Source organism: Thermobia domestica, chromosome 15 (assembly GCF_964235325.1).
Source record: "Thermobia domestica chromosome 15, izTheDome1.hap1.1, whole genome shotgun sequence".
In the NCBI taxonomy this organism is placed as follows: Eukaryota; Metazoa; Arthropoda; class Insecta; order Zygentoma; family Lepismatidae; genus Thermobia; species Thermobia domestica.
In genome coordinates, this window is record NC_137468.1 from 74796851 (window position 1) to 74817210 (window position 20360).

The window sequence follows — 20360 nt, forward strand, 5'->3', positions numbered from 1 at the left end:
GAGATATTATGAACGAATTAAAGTTAACGAACGAATGAGAGAAATTAGGTTTAAACTGTTCGATCAGAACTGAAGTCAAATTAATTTCTGCAATTTAAGAAACTGATTGGATCTTCGGTTTACTACAACCTACTTTATCACCACAACTGATTTTGATGTGTTGGGAGTATTTGACGTATGGGTCAAGAATAAAGCACAACACATCAGAAATATTGCAGGATACGTTTGGTTAGAATTTCCCAAGGAGCACCCCACCTTCACCACTAACAGTGTGATAGCAGCAGATTTTCCTCAGAAAACTTACCTAATCTCTCCAGCCGTTCTCTTTCCAGCTGCGAGAGAGCTGTTTGGCCTGCAGCTGGATATAGACCAAACTGGTGAAGTGCTGCACCCTGAGGCGGAGCTCCAGGGGCCAATCCATACCTATAAAGAAGAAGAAAAACATTTTGTTACTTTTACATTCTCTCCTCTCAAAATTACACAGAACATATGCGTTTTCTGTTGTGATATATACAACATTAACAGATGGGCAACATAAGAATTTACTCTTTTAAATTCTTTTTTAGTATATTGGGTGTAATTAAGGGGCGACATAAAAATGTGATTCTATTAATCTTTTATCTACGCTACAGTAGATAATTTGTGAACTAACGTTCGAATATTTATGTGTAACTTGCATACATAAGTTTAATGCCTCTTTTATCATGGTCATTTAAATCAATGCTCCACATTAGGTCAGATGTTTGGAGAAAGTACATTTCTTTTTGTGTCTGGTGGGTCACGTTGTCATTCACTATAGAGAATAGTAAATTATTTCTACATACTAAAGGTGAGCGTGAAATAGTGTGAATTTCGCAAAGGAGAGAAGCATATTAAATCCAGTCTTTTGTCTACACAGATCTTAACGCGCACTACTAAAATATCATGTTTCAGAACACGACACGCTCTACATATTTCATTACTTATCACCTTTCGAAGTAATGCATTGACCATACTCATGTAACACAAGTTATGTACGAAGAAGTAAAATAATAATAATAATAATAATAATAATAATAATAATAATAATAATAATAATAATAATAATAATAATAATAATAATAATAAAATAAAATAAAAAATAAAAAAAATAAAATAAAAAAAATAAAAAAAAAATTAATAAAAACAAATCATGATTGAAAGAAGCTAGAAGAATGCTTCAACCCGTTTTATTATTTTGGTTGTGTTCGTTACATTATTGCACCTTTTACTTAATTTGTGCTAGAAGAATATAGTAAATCCATTTCATAGTATCTTGCAGTAGTTTTTGAGCATCTCTATTATGGAAAACAGTTTCCAAAACTACAGAAACCACAAACTACATATAGATTTCCCGTGGGCAGTTGAATCTTCGAAGACAATACTCTTCTAAATTCTCAGTACCATTGAAATGCGTTCTTTGGTACTAACTAACTAAAAACTAACTCTATGGTCTATGGAACCCGGAGGTTCAATGCCGTGTTCACAAAAGCTCTCTACTGACTTCTATACGTAGCCAATTGGACCCAGTTTCTATTTTGTATTCCTATTTCCGCGAGATTCATCTTAACATTGTCCTCCCATCTGCGCCTAGGTCTTCCTAATGGTCGTTTTCCGATTGGTCTTCCAGTCAAGACTTTGAAAGCGTTTCTACTTTCTTCCATTTTGGATACATGACCTGCCCACCTAAAATTTGATGACCATAACAAAGTTTGATAAACCGTATAAATTATGTAGTTCCTCGTTATGAAGTTTCTGCCATTCCCCATTCCCGTTCCTCTTGGGTCCGAATATTCGTCTCAGGGTCTCAAATACTTTCAGTCTACGATCTTCCCTCCGAGTTAGCGACCATGTTTCGCAACCATACAGAGCAACATGCATGATTATCGTTTTATATATTTTAAACTTCACATTTCTCGATATAATTCGCGATAACAAGAGATTTTGAACTGAATAATAACACGAATTCCCTGGTTTTAGTCGACATTTAATTTCTTCATGAATATACGTTCTTTGGTACATCTACCTTAATTAAGTCGATACCTGTATTCTAATATTCTGAACTATAATACTTTTTCTTTCTAATGAACAGTCCAGCATCCACATCTTTACGAACAGATCGAGTATACATGTACTCAACTCAGAAACAGACTAATTCTGGCCATCTATGTATTCAACTTGGCGGTAGAGAATATACCTAGTATCAGATTAATTGACTAACATGAACAAAAATCGAAATTGCATGCTGATATACAATAGGGACCTTAATGAGAATTTTGGTCAATATTATTTACTTTTTTCAACCAATAAATACATAAACATAAATTTAAAAAGCTTAGTAGGGTTAATGCACAAATAGTGATACATTACAGAGCTTTTCACTCAGCATGCTCCAGCAAGAAATGTTAAAACCTCATTCCAATGTATAATTTTCACGACTTAAGTTCTCACGCATAGTTTTCTGACCGATAATATTTTTACTACTGCCATTTCTTTATCTAGACTTCACAATAGAGATTACGATGGCTGAATCGTACAGTATTCACAGAGGATAGGATACCAAGTTTTATTAAACAGGCTTTGCTCTTAACATAAATTCTGTAAATTGAACGTATCCACACATTTAAAAAGAACCTAAGCACGATAAGGTTAAGCTAAGCAAGTCTCTTTTATGAAAGAATTTCCCAATAATTCACATGAACTTTTTGGAAGGGGGAGGGGTCACAGCAGCTTTCTCTCTCTGTGTGTTGTTACAAAGCAAACTTGATAGTAGTTCTTATTATTTCTATTGTGTTTCATCAAATTACTTCATTATTTACTTTCTGCAAATTTTAATCATTTACTGGAAAAATTTCATTGCATTTAGCTGTGTTCTCACTTTATAAAACTACTGCGCGAAATTGTGTTCGATCCTTGATTTGAGTGCATCTGGTTCGGATACCACACTGAACTGCAGATCTACGTCTCATACAGCGTCGGTGCCGAAAAGAGACGTTGAATTCCAACAACTACTATCATAATGTAAAACAAAAACATTCCATATTATTCTGATTATTAACTTCACAACGAAAACTATCTATTTTAATTCTGTAACGTTACTGTGATATGTTACTTTGAAATTGTGGCAATTTACCCCAGAGCCTAATTTCACGATGATACACCGACATCTGCCTTGGTGACTACAGGAGCACAGAATGAATGGTGCTGGGAATCGAATTTATGAATTCGAGAGCATATGTTACCACGAATTTGAGGAGTATATGCACTATCCTCCTCCCCTACACAAAAATACAATTATACATTTGATATAGCATATATATATATATAAATGCATTTTTTAAAATTTCCTGATTAACTCTGTATTGCCTGATAACTGAAGGCATAGCTTTAGTATTTCTTGCAACACATTATTTGTTTTTAAATTACATTTCTAGATTGACACGATTAAAGTATTCAGCTTCTTTCAACCATATGAGATCCTTTGCTTTGAAAAGAAAAGGAGTCCGGGAAAATGGAAAGGGTAAACATTGGTCCCTAAAGTAGTTCATATCTAATAGAGCTGAAGAAAAGTTGGACAACTTTCAGTCAGGATGTCGGGATACTAGAATTTGAACCTAATATTTTGATTTTGAAAAGAGTACAGCAGAATTTCACCATTACACTCATTTTGTTAACATTCATCTCAACAATTGTGTGTTATAATACTCTCTATGAGTTATGATGACAACACATTTACACAAAACACTTGACTGACATCTAGAATTTAAATCGCAGTTACATACACAAACCTTCTATGCAGCTCCAGCCAATGCGGGTCTAATGGATTAGGTACACGTGGACCCGCACCTGCATTCTTCATTAGTTCTTCTTTAAATTCTCTTTCTCTCAGTTCCCGTAGCTCACGTTCTCTCTTTTCACGTTCCAGGTGTTCAAGTTCTAGTCTGGAAAATAAACAAACAAAAAGATCAATTAAAATATATTATATTTAATAACTATCTAGATTACTCTGATTTCACAGAATTTATCTTCCCTATTTAAATTATGTACAATTAGTTACTGTTCAGATCTTACAAAGTAAGGTCCAATGACCATTAGTCCAAAAAATATATGGCATGTTCACACTCTAAATGTAGTCAGATTGGATAGGGGGATACGGTGACTTAGTCGTAGAGCGTTCTCCTCTAATGTGAAAAGTCCCTGGTTCGAACCCAGGTCACATGAGTGTATGGTGGACAATATCGTGTCCGTGAGTTTTCTCAGGATTCTTCCGCTTCCTCTCACATTCTCGTTTTATCAAATTTTTCATAATAATTCACCTACAAAGAATATCCCATACCTCTCCCAAGAATAGAATATCGTACGGATAGGAATATGCCTTAAACATCTCATTGATGATGCTACCATTTCGAGCCGGTAACGAAAAGATGAACTGAAAATCCTTTGTCATCAAGACTATAAAGAAATAAACTCATCTGCTTCGGCTAACAACGTCATATTGACCATGTTTTTCAATGTCGCTAAGCTCTGCTGCCGGAGTGGCTGTCAGTTGGTATCACGACCAACGAACAAGTTTTGTGACACAAACTCGAAAAGGGGTCCTTACAAAAAAAAAAAAAAAAAAAAAAAAAAACGGCCGGTAAAAAATGTTTCGAGGCATGCTTACGCTCCAAAATAAGTTCATCCGCTTCTAGAAACACACAAGTGGATACATTGCACCATTTTTCCTGTGTTCTTATGGATCGCCCTCTTATCACAAATCTCTCCCCATGGACTATCATATCGTTGATCTGTTGAAGTAGGCGCCAAAGGGTAAGAGTTCAACCTGATCAAGTAGTTCATGATATTCTGGAAGAGTGGTTCAACCAGCAACCAGCGTACTATTTTGCAGAGGTTATAGAGAAATTTATACTGCGCTAGGACAGTTGCTTAACAATGTGGGTACTTATCTGTAGACTCTATCAAATTGTATCAGTATGCTGTCATTTATTGTGTATCTTGTCTAATATATACAGTGTATGCTCGTACACACTAGTTCATGTTTAATTTCATAGTAATACAAGGTTGTTCAATTGAATGTTATCATTAGGGACACGAGGTTTTCGCACTATAATTTGGAAATTTCGCGTTTCGCTTTTTGTCGCATTTTCCTTTTTCTTCTTTTTTTTTTTTTTTTTTAGCTCTTGTGGAAAAGAATTTCCTGACATTTTTACAATTGTTCCTTTTAAATTCAAAGATCACTATAAAACTAAACCATTAATTACCTAAAAACAAAATACACTGAATATTTCACTTGAGAATGTCAATTTCATTTACAGAAAATTATATTTTTTCAAATCAAATTTCAAATCATTTATAGAAAATCAGGCAGTACAGCAACAGCTTTACTAATAAAGAAAATTATTAACACTATAGAACACACAAAAACAATTAGTTCTTTTAGCTACATACCTTTCTCGAGCACCAGGGCCGTACATGCTATTCAATTGGTAATGAAGCATTGGGTCGATACATTGTGGCGGAAGTGCCAAACCAGATCGTGGTAAAGTGCCTGGAGAAAATCCTGCGTGAGGTCTGGCATACTCACTGAAATGAAATTAACTTATAAAGTAACGAGATTCAATTATGTTGTATATAAAATCAGCGATATATACCAGTAACATATATATATATATAGCCATAAACTAAAACTAATGGCGGGCAAGTAAAAATGTCGTTACCTTAATCTCAATAGCAATGAATAGTAAAGACCACGTAAGTCTCCCCATTTCCAAGATTTTGGCACTTAAGGAAATTATGTTGTCAGTACTCTGCTCCGGCCATCTTCCTTCCCACGATGCCCCAGGTACATACCCTTTTTAGGACCAGAGTGGATGCGCAGTTAATCATGATAAAACGAATTAATAACATATTTAATTGTGCCTAAGCGAAATATGTATGTTAATATGTTGTGTCTACGCGAAATATGTTATCTATAAATAATTAAATAAAAATACGTACTTCTACTAAGTAAAAGGAATATCCATTAAAAGAGCAGCTTAATGTGCATATTACCTGGACGATAGTGGTAATATTTCTTTGTAATTAATAATAATTATTTCTATTATACAATATAGTTCCCAAAGAGTTCTACAAATTAACAATAACTTCCGCTTTTAAATAGTAATTATATTTTGTTCAAAAAATGAAACGTCTTTGAAAGAAGCGCAAGTAAAATTTTAACATACTTACTCGTAATTTAATTATTAAGAATACGAGTAAAATTACCTTGATACATGTTAACCAAACCAAATCAGTATTTCAGCATCTAGACTGTTATCAACATACAAAGTTGGGACTTGAGTTCATGAAGGAATGACTCTTCAGGTTTGATTGATTGGAGGAATTAATGACAAATTTGATTAGGAAACTCATGAATGGTCCTTAACTACAAATTTGATTAATGGTTTTCGGGAAAATAACTATCAAGTGTATGGTCATTTAGAGTAAAAAAATGGGACTGCTCATGTTTCTCGAAACATTGATAAGAAATTTTGTGTTCAAGTTCTTGATCGGAGGAAAATTATGAAATCTTTTTTTTTTTTTTTCTTTTTCTTTCTTTCTTTGCCACATAGAATGAGTGATGGTTTCAGGTTTCAACCGGAGAGGAACTCGAAATAAACAGTGGACGAATCTAAACCTACGAAAATACTGATAACCCTGGTTAAGACCAAACAGAAATAACAGGGAAAATTCTTTGCTCCGGGGCCAAAATTTTCCCCACGACCACCCCCTGAAATCATCACTGTTTAGGATTATTTCTTTACATGATATAATTTAAATTAATGAGTGATTTGTAATTGTACATTAGGTTCCAAGGTTACATTTTCATCTGAAAGAAATTAATGTCGGGATCATTATTGTTACCAGACACCTAACCAATCTATAAATATACTTTTGACTCCAGTGACTTTACTTTAGGTTACTTTAGTAAAATCAAAAAATAGTACACTGAAAACGTTTGACAACACACAACAATGATTAAAGCACTCATGACATTTGGATATATTCAACTTTTGGGTCAAGTAGGTAAACAGGGTGTCTACTGAAATTCCAAAATGAAATTTCTTGACCTTTTCTTTAAAAAACCATAAATTTCGTAATATTCAAAAGCTAATAGCAGTACCTATATTCTTTAGCAATTATATTTATCTTATATCTACTTTCAAAGGTTATTCCCTGGAGCGATAAAAACTTGGTGTCTTCTCACATCACTTTCAGTATATTCACTGTATATAGTCTGTTTTGTTCGGTAATTAACCAACAGAAAACACGCAAAAGTCCACTAATCTTAAAAATTACATATCTAAATACACATAATTGACAAATCCTTAGCGATCCTTTAAACACATCACATTGATTGTAAACAGTTGTACTGATTGATTCTCTCTTTTAAGTTCGCTAATATTGTTTTACCTTTTTTGAGCTTTTTCGATCTCCTTCTGAAGTGTTTTAACTTCCTCTTCGCTCTGTTATAACAATCTCCTTTCCTTCTTCTTCAGCTCTTTAAGGTATCCTGCTTCCATCTTGATTTTGTTTTGTCTTTCTTGTTCCTCACTGAATTTTTCATGCATACAATAGAAGTGTGCTTTGCTTGCATTTGGTAGCGTCTGAAGCCGACCACAGACATTTTTGGCAGTGAATTTTGACGTTTTGTAGAATAAAATTTTCCAGTCTCTACTTATCTTTGTGCAGATAAAAAAATCGTGACCCAAAAGCTAAATTTCGTGACTCGTGACCAACAGACATCCTGGTAAAGCATTTGCTTACGATTGGATTTAAGTTTAGCATCTGTGTCAGTAGCAAGGCTATATAAGACGTGCACATACAGTTTAACATGGGGTCCGAACCACATAAGCTCTTACCAGAAATCGAAGCCAGGTCTCCTGCACTAAAGACACATATGATAGCCATATATGCATAGCTACTTTTAGCTCTGTGTTTGGTTACTATTTTGGTCTATGGTATGGGAGACCCTGGTTCGGTTCTCGGTGTGAGCTCGGTGGAGTGCTTGCCTCTAATACGTACAAACCCGAATAGTGGATCGGATTCCACTGTAGAAAGTGTCCTGTCTCATATAGTCTCGGAGTTGAAAGAAAGTTGAAGTCCAATCAATCAACTGAAAATGCATATATCACAGACGCTGTCTGACACACAGATATATTTTACCTAGATCTACTTTTATCTAGATCCACTGGAATAAAATAGAAAGTGACAACAACTTTACTTTAGCTGTAGCACCTCGATGTGTCATATGGTTTCAATCACTTTGTGATGTGTGAATATTTAAAAATCCACAAAATGCTTTAATTAACAATACACAATGATCGCTATATTATTCATCTTTATTTCTTTCTGCAACCTTACAGGTATAATCAACTTGTGGCCTTTCTTGCACTTTCTGCAGCTTCATGTGGCCTCTGTCACCAGGGACGTACACAGGAACCTATTTTGGGAGGTCCAAAGCATTTCGGAGGGTTCAAATTCAATGAGGATAAATTATATTAAAATTTGTAAAATTACCGCTGAAATTAGACTAAATTTACAAAAAAGTCGAGATTTCGGGGGTCTAAACCCCAGGATCCACCCCTTACGTACGTACCTGACTATTACTCATCTTCAGTAGATAAGTTATCAATTGCTTTAAAGTTTTCTAAAGAATTATAAACCTTCTCTCATATATGATTAAAATAATACGAACTTTAGCTTTTAAGGCAATTGAACAAGTTCGCTGCAATTCGAGGAACCAGTAAGTGGGCCATGACAATAGCTTTGATTTTACTCATTAAAATACTTTTGCGGATAAATAATTTTCTTATATTTAAAGACACGTGTAACTTAAGGGTGAAATGGTGTTATCATTTTCTCTTAAATTTCTATATACAGCGACAAGCTGCACAAGACACTCAGATTTTCTTCGTCCAAACTAAGTCATCGATAATACACAATATCATGTAAGTGCGCTTTCGACATACACCAATGCAGTTGAAAAAGCAGGCAGTTTGCAGCGCTAATTGTACCTTTAGTGGTTATTCTACAACTCTCTGGTAAAAACACATTTACTATGTGATCTGGTCAACAAACTAAATATTTCCTATAAACAACTGGTCTGCATCAAATAACCCCCATTACTTATAAACAAACTCAAATCATTTAATCCGTGCCACATAAACACGAAGTTCTTTCTTTACTTTGTCTTCAAACAACTATTCGCTTTACAGCTGCCACTGCTGAATTTTCGAAATGTTTTTCTTGAAAATTACTATACAATAATTAATAAAAACAATATTCTGTCTAGAATATAACCAACTCAGAATATATCTATACTTTCTTTCGTTATTTTACAAATATTTGTTATTTCCATTCTTATTATATATTATTATTATGTAAGGGAAAGGAATTAGCTTATCAAATATCATTCGTAGACAAAACGACATGAATAAATCATCAAAACTTACCTCAACTGCCTCAAGGCAGGAGTATCAGGATAACCCTGACGAGGAGTAAATCTGTCGTATGGAGAAGTGATAGTCTCAATAGGTCCCCCAGATGGCGCTTTAGGAGCATCTTGTTTTTCTGGAGTAGCAACTTTTCTCTGAAAAGCAAAATACAATAAGAGATCAATACCTTCTAAATACACGATCACAAAAGAAATATAAGTAAAAACCTGGAATTTTCGGACGCCACGCTAATGCAATTAGAATCTACAGAGTACTGACATCGTTATTGTATTTCAGTGCTTTTCAATCTTTTTTCAATTTCTGGACCAATCTATTTTGAATTTCACGAAGCTTTGCACCCTTTGTAAACAATGCAGACTGCAATGCAGAAATGTTGCCAACTAATTAAACGAAAAATGTTATATGTACTTTTGTGCTAAGAAATGAATAAACAAACTGAAGGGGAGGGGGGGGGGGGAGACAATGAGATTAAAAATGAAATGGCATGAGCTTCTGATAGGAGAGTCAGAAACAATTTTCTCTCGTTTGCAGTGGCGTACGCGGAAGTTCTGAAGAGAAAGGAGTTCAATCTTTGAAGCTGTTCTAATTTCAAGTGTGTGTGTGTGTGTGTGTCAATATCGTGATTGTTTATTTCTGCATAATACCTTTGCTCAAGAATAGTTAAAAACCTGAAATCTCCTTGAGTACGCACTGCTCTCCTGAATCTTCGAATACTGTGTAAACGTAGACTTGCACCAGGAGGAAGAAAGACAGAAAGTTAAATTTCTTCTACCAATGTAAATTTCAACTAAAACTTACTATCCCTATTCCTAACGTTTTCTCTAGCTGCTATGTTAGGATTCAGAGCCAATGACTTCGTGGTCCTAGTAGCAGATATATGATTGGATAGATGGATCGAAGTTTACCGTCCCCTTCAACAGCTAGGCTCTATGAGATATGGACCTACAGCCTAACGAGTGATCCGAACTACTTGAACTTTCTCCGGAATTTCAAACACGGGTCTTCCGACCGATGACGCGTACGCGAATCATATAGCCACAAAGAAGTTAATTATCGGATCTAGAAACATGTGCAGTTGTACTCGCCGCTTCTATTCAAAATTGAGATCTTGAGGGCCGCGATGGCTCAGTGGTAGAGCGTTCACCACTGGCGCATCGGGTCCCTGGTTCGATCCCAGCTCACGTCAAGTGAACCTTGTGGTGGACAAACACCGTGTGAGTGGGTGTCCTCGGGGTTCTTTCGTTTCCTCCCACTTTCTCCATTTCTCCATTTCATTCATTTTTTATCATCACCGTCTCTTTTAGCCTAGCCGGCATAAACGTAGGACGTAAAACTCAAACTATTTCATTTCACTTCATTTCAAAATTGAGCTCCTTGTACGTTTCCATTACAGGCGAGCGAGTGTTTGGAACAAGCAATTGTTCATTTTTCAAGAACTTGAAAACTATTGAGTTTACTTATTTATTGAATAGAGAATTTATTATCTTATTTCCTCTGTTATATGTAATAAAATACTTATAAAATATATTTTGAATCCTCGTGACATCCTTTCATTTGAAATCTAACAGAAAAGTAACGCCATAAACAAATATCAGTTATGAAAGTACGAAGATTCTATCGACATCTTATTCATCAAATTCCAAGAAACTTTTTAGATTCCACATAGAAATAAAGACATTATTTAATATGCATATAGTACCTCCTCTTAATTTCACTGCAGCCAGAAAAAAAAAGAGACTCGAAAGTTATGAACATTCCTATCTAATATTATAAAATTCATAAATGTTGAAGATTCTTTTGTACATTTAGTCAATCCTGTCACCGAATATTCTACTTTTGCATATCTTAAATAGTCATTTAATCTGCGCATTTTTAAAAAGGTGATATACGAATTATAACTGAAAAAATTAACCTCATATTAGTTCGTAATGAATCAGTAAAACAAGTTTTATCCTCTTTCACTTCTCTCTACCCCCTCTCTCTTTTTTAACGACTATTTCCTATTTTTAAGGCATAGTAAGAACATTTAGGATCCGACTCAAAGTATGTATTAATATGGGATCGAAATCTTGAACCAAAATCAAAATTGTAGGAGACAATTGTTACAACAAATGGCAAAATACGCGAAGTGCGCGCCACAATTTAAAGATGTCACCCAAGGTTACCTGCTGCTCCGAGTTACTCTGTTAAACATAAACAAGGCAAACCCGTAAGTGCAGAAGAAAAGCAAATAGTTTATCAAACAATATCAACGTTGTTCAATTCACTTGAAGAAAATTAAGACCTTAAGTGGCTAATTTTCATGTTCTCATAGAATAGTAGACCCTATATATACATTATTTATTTACTTACTTTGTAGTACTGAAGTTACTATTTGTATGTTCGCGTGCTATACAATGTAAGAAAGCACATCAAGAAATTGAACTTAAGGGGGAAAGTACCATCTGTTTTCGTGGATATGCGTAATGATTTAGGTAATAGGTGAAGAAATAATTTCCCATAATGATAAATATGCTTGCTGTTACATATCAGCGCCATCTCTTTATCGTTCAGTTGATAATTTGACACAACTCATTGTAGTTTTATCTATAATTACAGTTTGGAGAACAATAACAATGTTCAGTTGCTCTTAAAGGAGGGGGGATTATATAGTATTGGGTATTTTGCCCCATATCGCGGCAATGCTGTGAGAATGAGACGAGTAATGCACATTGCAGTAGCAGAAATACATGCACGTGCTGCAGCGGGAATATTGCGGGAAACAGACTAAACAATTTGCTCTTCACCAATCAGCAAATAGTCGTGCGCGCAGTGATACAACATCGAGTTACGCGGTTTGTTTTTGAAGGGTGCAAAGGACTGTGAAAAACGCTTTAGACATAATATAAATTGGGAAGGGTGGGAAGGGGTTCGAAGTCTAGAAAAAGAGAATAGAACAATAATACGAAAATGGGAAGACGCGTCAAGGATTTTGAGAGAGAGAGAGAGAGAGAGAGAGAGAGAGAGAGAGAGAGAGAGAGAGAGAGAGAGAGAGAGAGAGAGAGAGAGAGAGAGAGAGAGAGAGAGAGAGAGAGAGAGAGAGAGAGAGAGAGAGAGAGAGAGAGAGAGAGAGAGAGAGAGAGAGAGAGAGAGAGAGAGAGAGAGAGAGAGAGAGAGAGAGAGAGAGAGAGAGAGAGAGAGAGAGAGAGAGAGAGAGAGAGAGAGAGAGGTGGAAGATTAATGAACTGGACACATGGACTTCAAATACATGAATTATAGCAGGGGTGCCCATCCCCCCCAATGCTGATGGCGCACTCCCCCCAAAAACTAATAATCTCTTCCCTCCTCAAAACTCAAGTCCTCTAAAAACAATTGCCCAGTGTAGCAGTAGTTTTTATAGTACTAGTAATTGTTATTTTTGTTGTTTTTATTTCCTGTAGTAGTATTATAGAATGCTTGTAGTAGTAGTAGGGGCAGTAGTAATTATAAAAATGGCATTACTTTTATTAGTAGTCTTGGTAGTGTACAATACTAAATATGTTCTATAAGGATATTGAAGGGTATAAAAACTTCTACACACTGTGTATGGCACAGGTATTCTTTTTTTACAATTAGTATTATTATTTTTTTCTTTACAAAATATTGATATAATTCCCTTGTACATGAAAAAGTAAGACGCAAGTTACAAGTTATTGAGTTTGATACCAAAAGAAAATGTTATCCTCGACATTAGCCTACAAAAAGAAGTGATGTCCAACAAAAAACATTCCTGTAAAAGATCCAAGTACGAGTGACCTTAAAAAGAATTGAAATCACAAAAATAGGCGCCAAGTTCTGGTGGACAACAGTCACAAACACTCACTGGCTCACTTCAAATTTAGATTTGAAACTTGGCTGTTGTCTGTATGGTTACCACTAGCTCACAATTATGTCAAACTTCTTTATAATTTTCAACAGACAACATAGGCAAGTTTCAAATCTAAATTTGAAAGTGATTCCTTGAATGTTTGTAACTGTTGTTCACCAGAACTTGGCGCCATCCTTTCATATAGCAACTTGCGCGGTACTTCACTCATAGAGTTTCTAAGCAGGGGGTAGGGGGATTCATTCTCGAGATTAAAAAAAAAAAAAAAAATGCATCGTGTTCCAATGTTATTCTGACGACAGCAAAATTACTTATTCGACATTAGAGTAAAATTCTTCCCCAATTTTTTTTATTCCCCCAATTTTTTTCTCGATGGCACAACTTGCGCCATTCATCCCTCCTGTGGGCGGCCCTTCTCTCTTAAAACGAACCAACCTTTCCTTTCATACGGCTACTTGCGCGGTACTTCATTCATCGAGTATCGAAGCATGGGGTACGGGGGTTCACCCCGGAAAATTTTTGAAAATTAGCTTCTAAAAATCGTGTTTTAATGCTATTCCGACAGTAAAATTGCTAGTTCGAAAGTAGAGTACAATCTCCCCCAAAATTTTTCTCAATGGCGCAGCTTGCGCCATACATCCCCCCTGTGGGCGGCCCTGAATTATAGGATAGATTGTTAAACTATTAAGAGAGAATGAAAATAGAATTTATATGATAAGACATTGCATTCATAGGAAACTTCAAAATTAACTGATATTTGGAATAATTTGTTAAAATAATAATAATAATAATAATAATAATAATAATAATAATAATAATAATAATAATAATAATAATAATAATAATAATAATAATAATAGAAAAGTGAAAATAATACCGTAAAATGGGGTAACATTGGCAGGTTTTTTAAGGTTGTTTCAAGATTTTTCAGAAACTATTGAAGATTCATTAAAAAAAAAAAAAGTCAACATGACATTTGAAATATCTGGAAAGTCTTTTCTAAAATTCTAATTTGTACCTGTATAAAAATATATTCTTTTGGGTGCCAATTTTACTCCGAATACGGGTAACTTTGGCAAGTAATTTATAAGGCTCGTTTTTACGAATTTTGTACTAAATAGAGGCAACATTGGCACCTAAAAGTATTTTTAAAAATATTTTACAATATTTTTTGGTTTATTAAAACCATTAATTGTGCATAGGAAAACTGATATCCATAGATTACAAAAATTGAGTGAAGAAAATTACAAAAATAGAGTGTTGAACAGAATCTGAAGTGCTCAATCAGAGAGGCACATTGAACATTTATAATAGGGATCTGTAGTGTTCTCATTACAATTGCCACACACACAATTTAAACAGTTCACACACTGAACCCATCCGGGCCTGAAAAAGTACTCCAGTGACAGGAGCAAACGTGACATTTGTCTTCGTTTGAGGAGGTCTTCGCAGCCGAAGTAGAAGGTTGTCCAGGATCATCTTGGCTTCCTGACGAAGCAAACTCTGCACCTAAATTTCCACCCGGAATAATCTTCTTTCCTCGTTTCTTTCGCGGTTCCTTCTCTTGACCTTTTAACTCCTGTAGCATCTCTTGAGGACATTTGTCCAGAGAACTTCTAATTGATTGTCCCTCTTCTGCATCCGGCATGTTTTCCAGAACAACTGACGGATTACACGGAACAAGTCCAGTAGCTCGAAATCCAGATAGCACAATAGTCCAGTAGCTCGAAATCCAGATAGCACAATGTTCTCCTTAGGTCTCATTTCATCCCAGTCTTCTTAACAGCAGCGGAAAATGCTCCTTGGGTAAACATCCTGATACCCTGCTCTCCTTCCTCCATTTGCTTAGGATCTTCCTCCAGATGATCTTCATGGGACGGAACACAGCCACGTCTAGAGGCTGTGTAATATGTGTAGAATTCGGAGGTAACGTCGTGAAGTAGATTTGATTCTCCTTGCAGGCTTTTATTACAGTAGATGAAAAATGTGGCCCCAAGTTGTCTCCAACTGTCTCCAACTACCAATTTCTTTCTGTCCGTCTTCTGGGCGTGTGGTAAAAGGATCGTGAAAAACCAGCGCTCAAATATTCTGGATTCAAACCAACCAGTGTTCGTACAATCGTAGAAAGTTCCTACAGGGCCACCCACTGTCCAGCCTTTATAAAAATTTTTGGCTTTGTACACAACAAATGGCGCTAGCAGTTCTCCGCCTGCAGTGATGATCACCATAAGAGATAAATTCATTTTAGAATGATCCTGCACTCTACCCACTCTTTTCATACCCCGCGGTACCAACACTTGCTTCGAACCAGGGTCGTCCGATAAGTTCGTTTCATCAAAAGTGTACACTAGGGAAGGCTCTACTGAATCTAGCGCACTCTTTATCCTGGTAAAATAATCTGCCACAGCTGTACGTGTAACGGATGATCGAGATTTCTTAGTATTACTTGCAGTTCTCAATACAATATCGTTCCTTTTGAGAAATGAAATATATTAAATAGTCTCCAGGCAGATTTTTTTAGAAAAATAAGGTTTACCCCTTTCTTATCCAAATACTTTTTAACCATTATTTTCATATCAAATGGTGTCAAGGGATAACCCCATTTAGCAACCTCCACCATAGTATTAACAAGCTCTGTTTCTTCCTCTTCCTCTTTTGGGGGCCTTCCTATAGTTTTAGTACATTGGCCTTTTAAGTGATTTTGGATTGTTCCCCTGCTTATAATATACTTTTTGCTCGCTTCATTTTGTGACATGCCGTTTTTAACATCCTGAACCGCTCTCTGTGGATCTTCACCATATAAGGTTTATATCTTCTCTTTCCATTTCCTTTCTCGTAAGTTCTGACCATCTTGAAAGAAAGGAAGAAATACAGCACACAACTGACTGTGACTCCAGTCCACTCTGTAATGAACCTCGAAAGAGGCTAGAGTTTGTAAAATGGCGGTATCGTTCGTATTGGCAATAGTAAATATAATAATAATGTACGGTACTGTGTTTGTCTAATTGTTGGTCAATGTTGAAGTAATTGTTGGAAACCCGATTAAAGAAAAAAAGAGCTAAACGGAGAGAGAAAATTTTGCTTAGAACAACGTTGCCAAATTGACCCCGCTCTATGCCAATGTTACCCCTGGGTGCCAATGTTCCCCCATTTTACGGTAATGATTATAAAAATGCAGTTGTACTAAAAACTTAAAATGAAACAGTAAATTATAACAGTACCTGATTGTTACATACTAAAAATTAAAATTTATAAAATGAAACAATTGAAATTATACAACAATATTAACTTAATTTATGAAGATAGATCTGCTAGTTAACATCTGATGAAGATAACGTTAAGCTATTGAAACTGTTACAACTTATTTTAATTTTAATAAATAAGTATATACTCTGGTCGAAAAGTATTAATTATTTTTATGTTCATATATTTTTCTAACTTGAAAAATAGAACAACAAACTACTAATTTAAGCAATTTTGAAATCTAACTCATATTTGTAGCCAATATGCGTATTTCTGTTGTTAGCGGAATGATACAAATGAACGCATTGAAATTATTATTATTATTGGGTGAGGGAGAGCGTCTTTGCTTCAATTGTAGCAACATTTATTTTGTCTATTTCGTTCTATATTGTCCGTATTACTTGCTTAAATGTCGAATATTGTCCATTTTTTACATTTCTTTCATAATCAGAGCTGTATTTCGGTAAACTTCGTAGATCTCTTGATTCAAGAAAAGATTTTGTTGCTTCCAAACAATTTAAAAGTAACAGAAACTAACTTTTGTTCAAGTCAGACTTTACATCGATACATGAAATAAATGCCACCGTGAGAAGTTTGTGCAAATTATGGCGGCTAACAAGGACTTGAGCAAGTTAAGGATAATTGGACAAGTAACCTAAAGTGGAACATACCAAGTTAATCTAATCCGCACATTCCTGCATGCTTTAAATATACCCCGATTACATCTATGGGAATAGAAAAATAAGAAGGCCGTTTTCGATTTCATTACTATTATTATGTTATACTATCGAAGACAATTTATCTACTGACAATTTGAAAGAAAAAAAATCCCTGTTATTAAATGGAATCCCAACTAATAACTGCTTGTGACGGACTGTGTAGATGTATACCTGCTTATTTGCCTATTTTCCCTGCTTTTAGTGCCTAACAATCCAGTCGCTAATTATAAGAACTGACCAAGTGACAAGGAGACTGACTGCGACGGCGTTGTATCTAATTGAAGTGGGGAAATGTTTGCCGACAGATGTGGTGTAATTCCCAGTTTGCATTTTTAGAGAACAGCATCGCGTGGTGTTTCCTCAGCCGGGAAAAGCTGTTTAGAATGGTCAGGCACATAACAGATTCTTCCAGATCAACGTAAGTACCTGTTAACCAATTTCTTCGTGCAGAAGGTGTGCATGCTCTAGAAATTTATCGAGGCTGCAGGTGGTATACGGCGAGCAGTGTCTCGCACGTTGCACAATATTCCGTTGATGTCAGCGTTATGAGGTGACATGAAAGTTCAAGGACCAACCACGACCTGGGCAGACGCACACTGTCATGAACCCTTCCACGATTGCAGCTGTGGATGAATTCACTCGTTAAAATAGTCGGATCATAACACGTGAAACAGTTGCTGAACTGTCGATAAGCAAGGGAATTGTGACAAGGAAGTGCAGAAAAGCATGAAACAATGAGTCCGTCAGCAATGTACGAGTTCCTACAGTGAAGCTATTCACTCTCTTCCTACGCGCTGGGATCAGTGGCAATTATCTGTAAGTATCGTGTTATACATTAACTATAATTCTGTAATGAACTATTCTTTAGTATAACCGTAGTCTCTTTTTCACTTTGGCAAACCTTATATATGACTATACAACTGTATTAATATAATCTATTAAATTAATGAACACAAGCATTTTATGGAATATTTTTTGCTCAAATATTGAACATCATTACTATCCATGTACTTTCTTGATACATGTTTAGAACTGAGTAACAAATTTATCCAGTATAAAAAAGCAATACAATACGTAAAAATCTATGGGAATCTTATTTGTAATACAATAACATGTCTAGTCTGTATGACACTAATTCCTAAAAGTATACAGTGAAGTGTCGGTACACACACAACTGTCAGAAGCCAAAACATGCCGCTAGCATCCAGGCAATTTACAGATTTGAAGTTATTGTGAATATTTAATTACAGCTTCAAAAACTGCTTTGTTTTAATTATTTGAAAATAGATAATGATGACCTAAACATAAAAGTGCTTTGCGTTTATTATTAGGACAAGTAAAGAATTAGAGCTTTTAATTAAGCACGATTTTTAACCCATAGTGTACAAAGGACCGAAGGCTTGGGCGCAACAACTAGTGTTATTAGTAAAAAAATTTCTAATTGATTTTATGATATATTTACGTATTTGATATTGTTCCTTTTTAAAATAAATCCTGAAATACTCTCACTTCAATCTCTGTTAAGCCATGTATAAACTTAATACTTACCGCCTGAGCCGCTGCTTTCTCCCTTTCCTCTCGTTCACGTTCTGCTTGTTTCCGCAATCTCTCTTCTCTTTTACGAGCTAACTTAGAATCAGGCACAGGTTTAAAAGTGAGATCAGTGCGAGTACACGAATTGAAGTCTCCACGATTCCAATGTCGCAGAAATCTACGGAAAAAATCAATATATAATTATATAAAGAAAAAACAATATTTTCATACAAAATTTACAAGTACCGGTTACAAACTCCATCGTGGTTTAATAGTACCGCTATCTCCTTCTTGTGCAGGTTCGATTCCTGGTAGGAATTCATGTAACGCGTAGGTCCATATTTCATAGAGGCTTGGTGGTAATAATAATAATAATAATAATAATAATAATAATAATAATAATAATAATAATAATAATAATAATAATAATAATAATAATAATAATAATAATAAATGTTAAACTTCCACTTATCTTCAATCCAAAAAGTCAAGAAGTTTGCATGTACATTAGAACGGTAGTGAAACGTTGAGTAGTAAGCAGAAATACCAAATATTATTTTATGAGCAGTAAAAAAATAAATTCGAATACATTATTAACCAAATTATATTTAAAGCATTATAAATTTACGATCAAAATTTAAAGAATTATCAGAATGGCCCATAGATGATAACTAGTTCCAAACCAACTACGTTACAAAGTCACTCGCATAAACATCTGTGAGCATTTATGTTTGGATTTGTGAAGAACAGCAACAGTTTCAGTTCTGATGTGTTCGAAAATGGTTAATTTCGAACATGAAGCAGTAAATAAATATTTAATATAGAAAAGAAGTGTGGAGGCAACAGAAGTTTGTACCGATATAAGAAATACTGTGAAGAATCTTACTCCATCATTTTCAACTGTTTCCAAATAAATCTCAAGTTTACAAGAAAATTCTGAGAGGTAAATGTGTAGTTAACAACCAAGATCTGTCACTATACTAGACATTATTGTAAAAATCACTGAAACTGCTGAAGCTTTAGGAATATCAAGTGAATAAATATTTTATATTTTGACGGGAAAAAACTGTCTGTAAAAGGTGCTACAGCAGCTGACACCTAATCTTACAAATCGAAATAGAAACTTGTAAGGAACGTGGAACCCCTTTTCACGGAAAATCAAACTAATTAGTGATGAAGGGAAGGGGGGGGGGGTGCACTGCTATTTAACACTTATCTTAACACTTACTATTATAACTAATATAGCAAGGTATTATGTTCACTTTTTAGATTAAGAACAAGCAAACAAAACTGGGTTTTGTTAAAAAACATCATTCATCAAAAACCGCCCCATTATGAAATCGGTGTCACGAAAATCAGTGAATTGAGATAGGATTTGTTGCTACATCTGCTTAGTTCGCCCGGTTTGGCTCACAGAACTTCCATCTCTTGCCAAAACTGAAAAAAAAATACTCAGTGGACACCAATTTCTATAAGGTGAAAAACTAAAAATACTAGTTGCGGTTG

At 35.1% G+C, this 20360-nt stretch overlaps 1 protein-coding gene across 7 annotated transcripts in view; it reads right to left on the reverse strand.

Moving 5' to 3' along the window:
• Positions 1–20360, reverse strand: part of Gug (arginine-glutamic acid dipeptide repeats grunge) — a 102880-nt gene that overhangs the window by 13266 nt on the left and 69254 nt on the right. For 5 of the 7 annotated variants that reach the window (XM_081739837.1, XM_081739839.1, XM_081739835.1 and 2 more), the window contains 5 exons: positions 18870–19032; positions 9513–9649; positions 5467–5601; positions 3801–3959; positions 305–423 (listed from right to left, as the gene is read on the reverse strand). In XM_081739837.1, coding sequence (XP_081595963.1) covers positions 305–423; positions 3801–3959; positions 5467–5601; positions 9513–9649; positions 18870–19032 — 713 coding nt within the window. The remainder of the gene's footprint in view (positions 1–304; positions 424–3800; positions 3960–5466; positions 5602–9512; positions 9650–18869; positions 19033–20360) is intronic. The other 2 variants (XM_081739838.1, XM_081739842.1) reach the window with 1 other exon arrangement.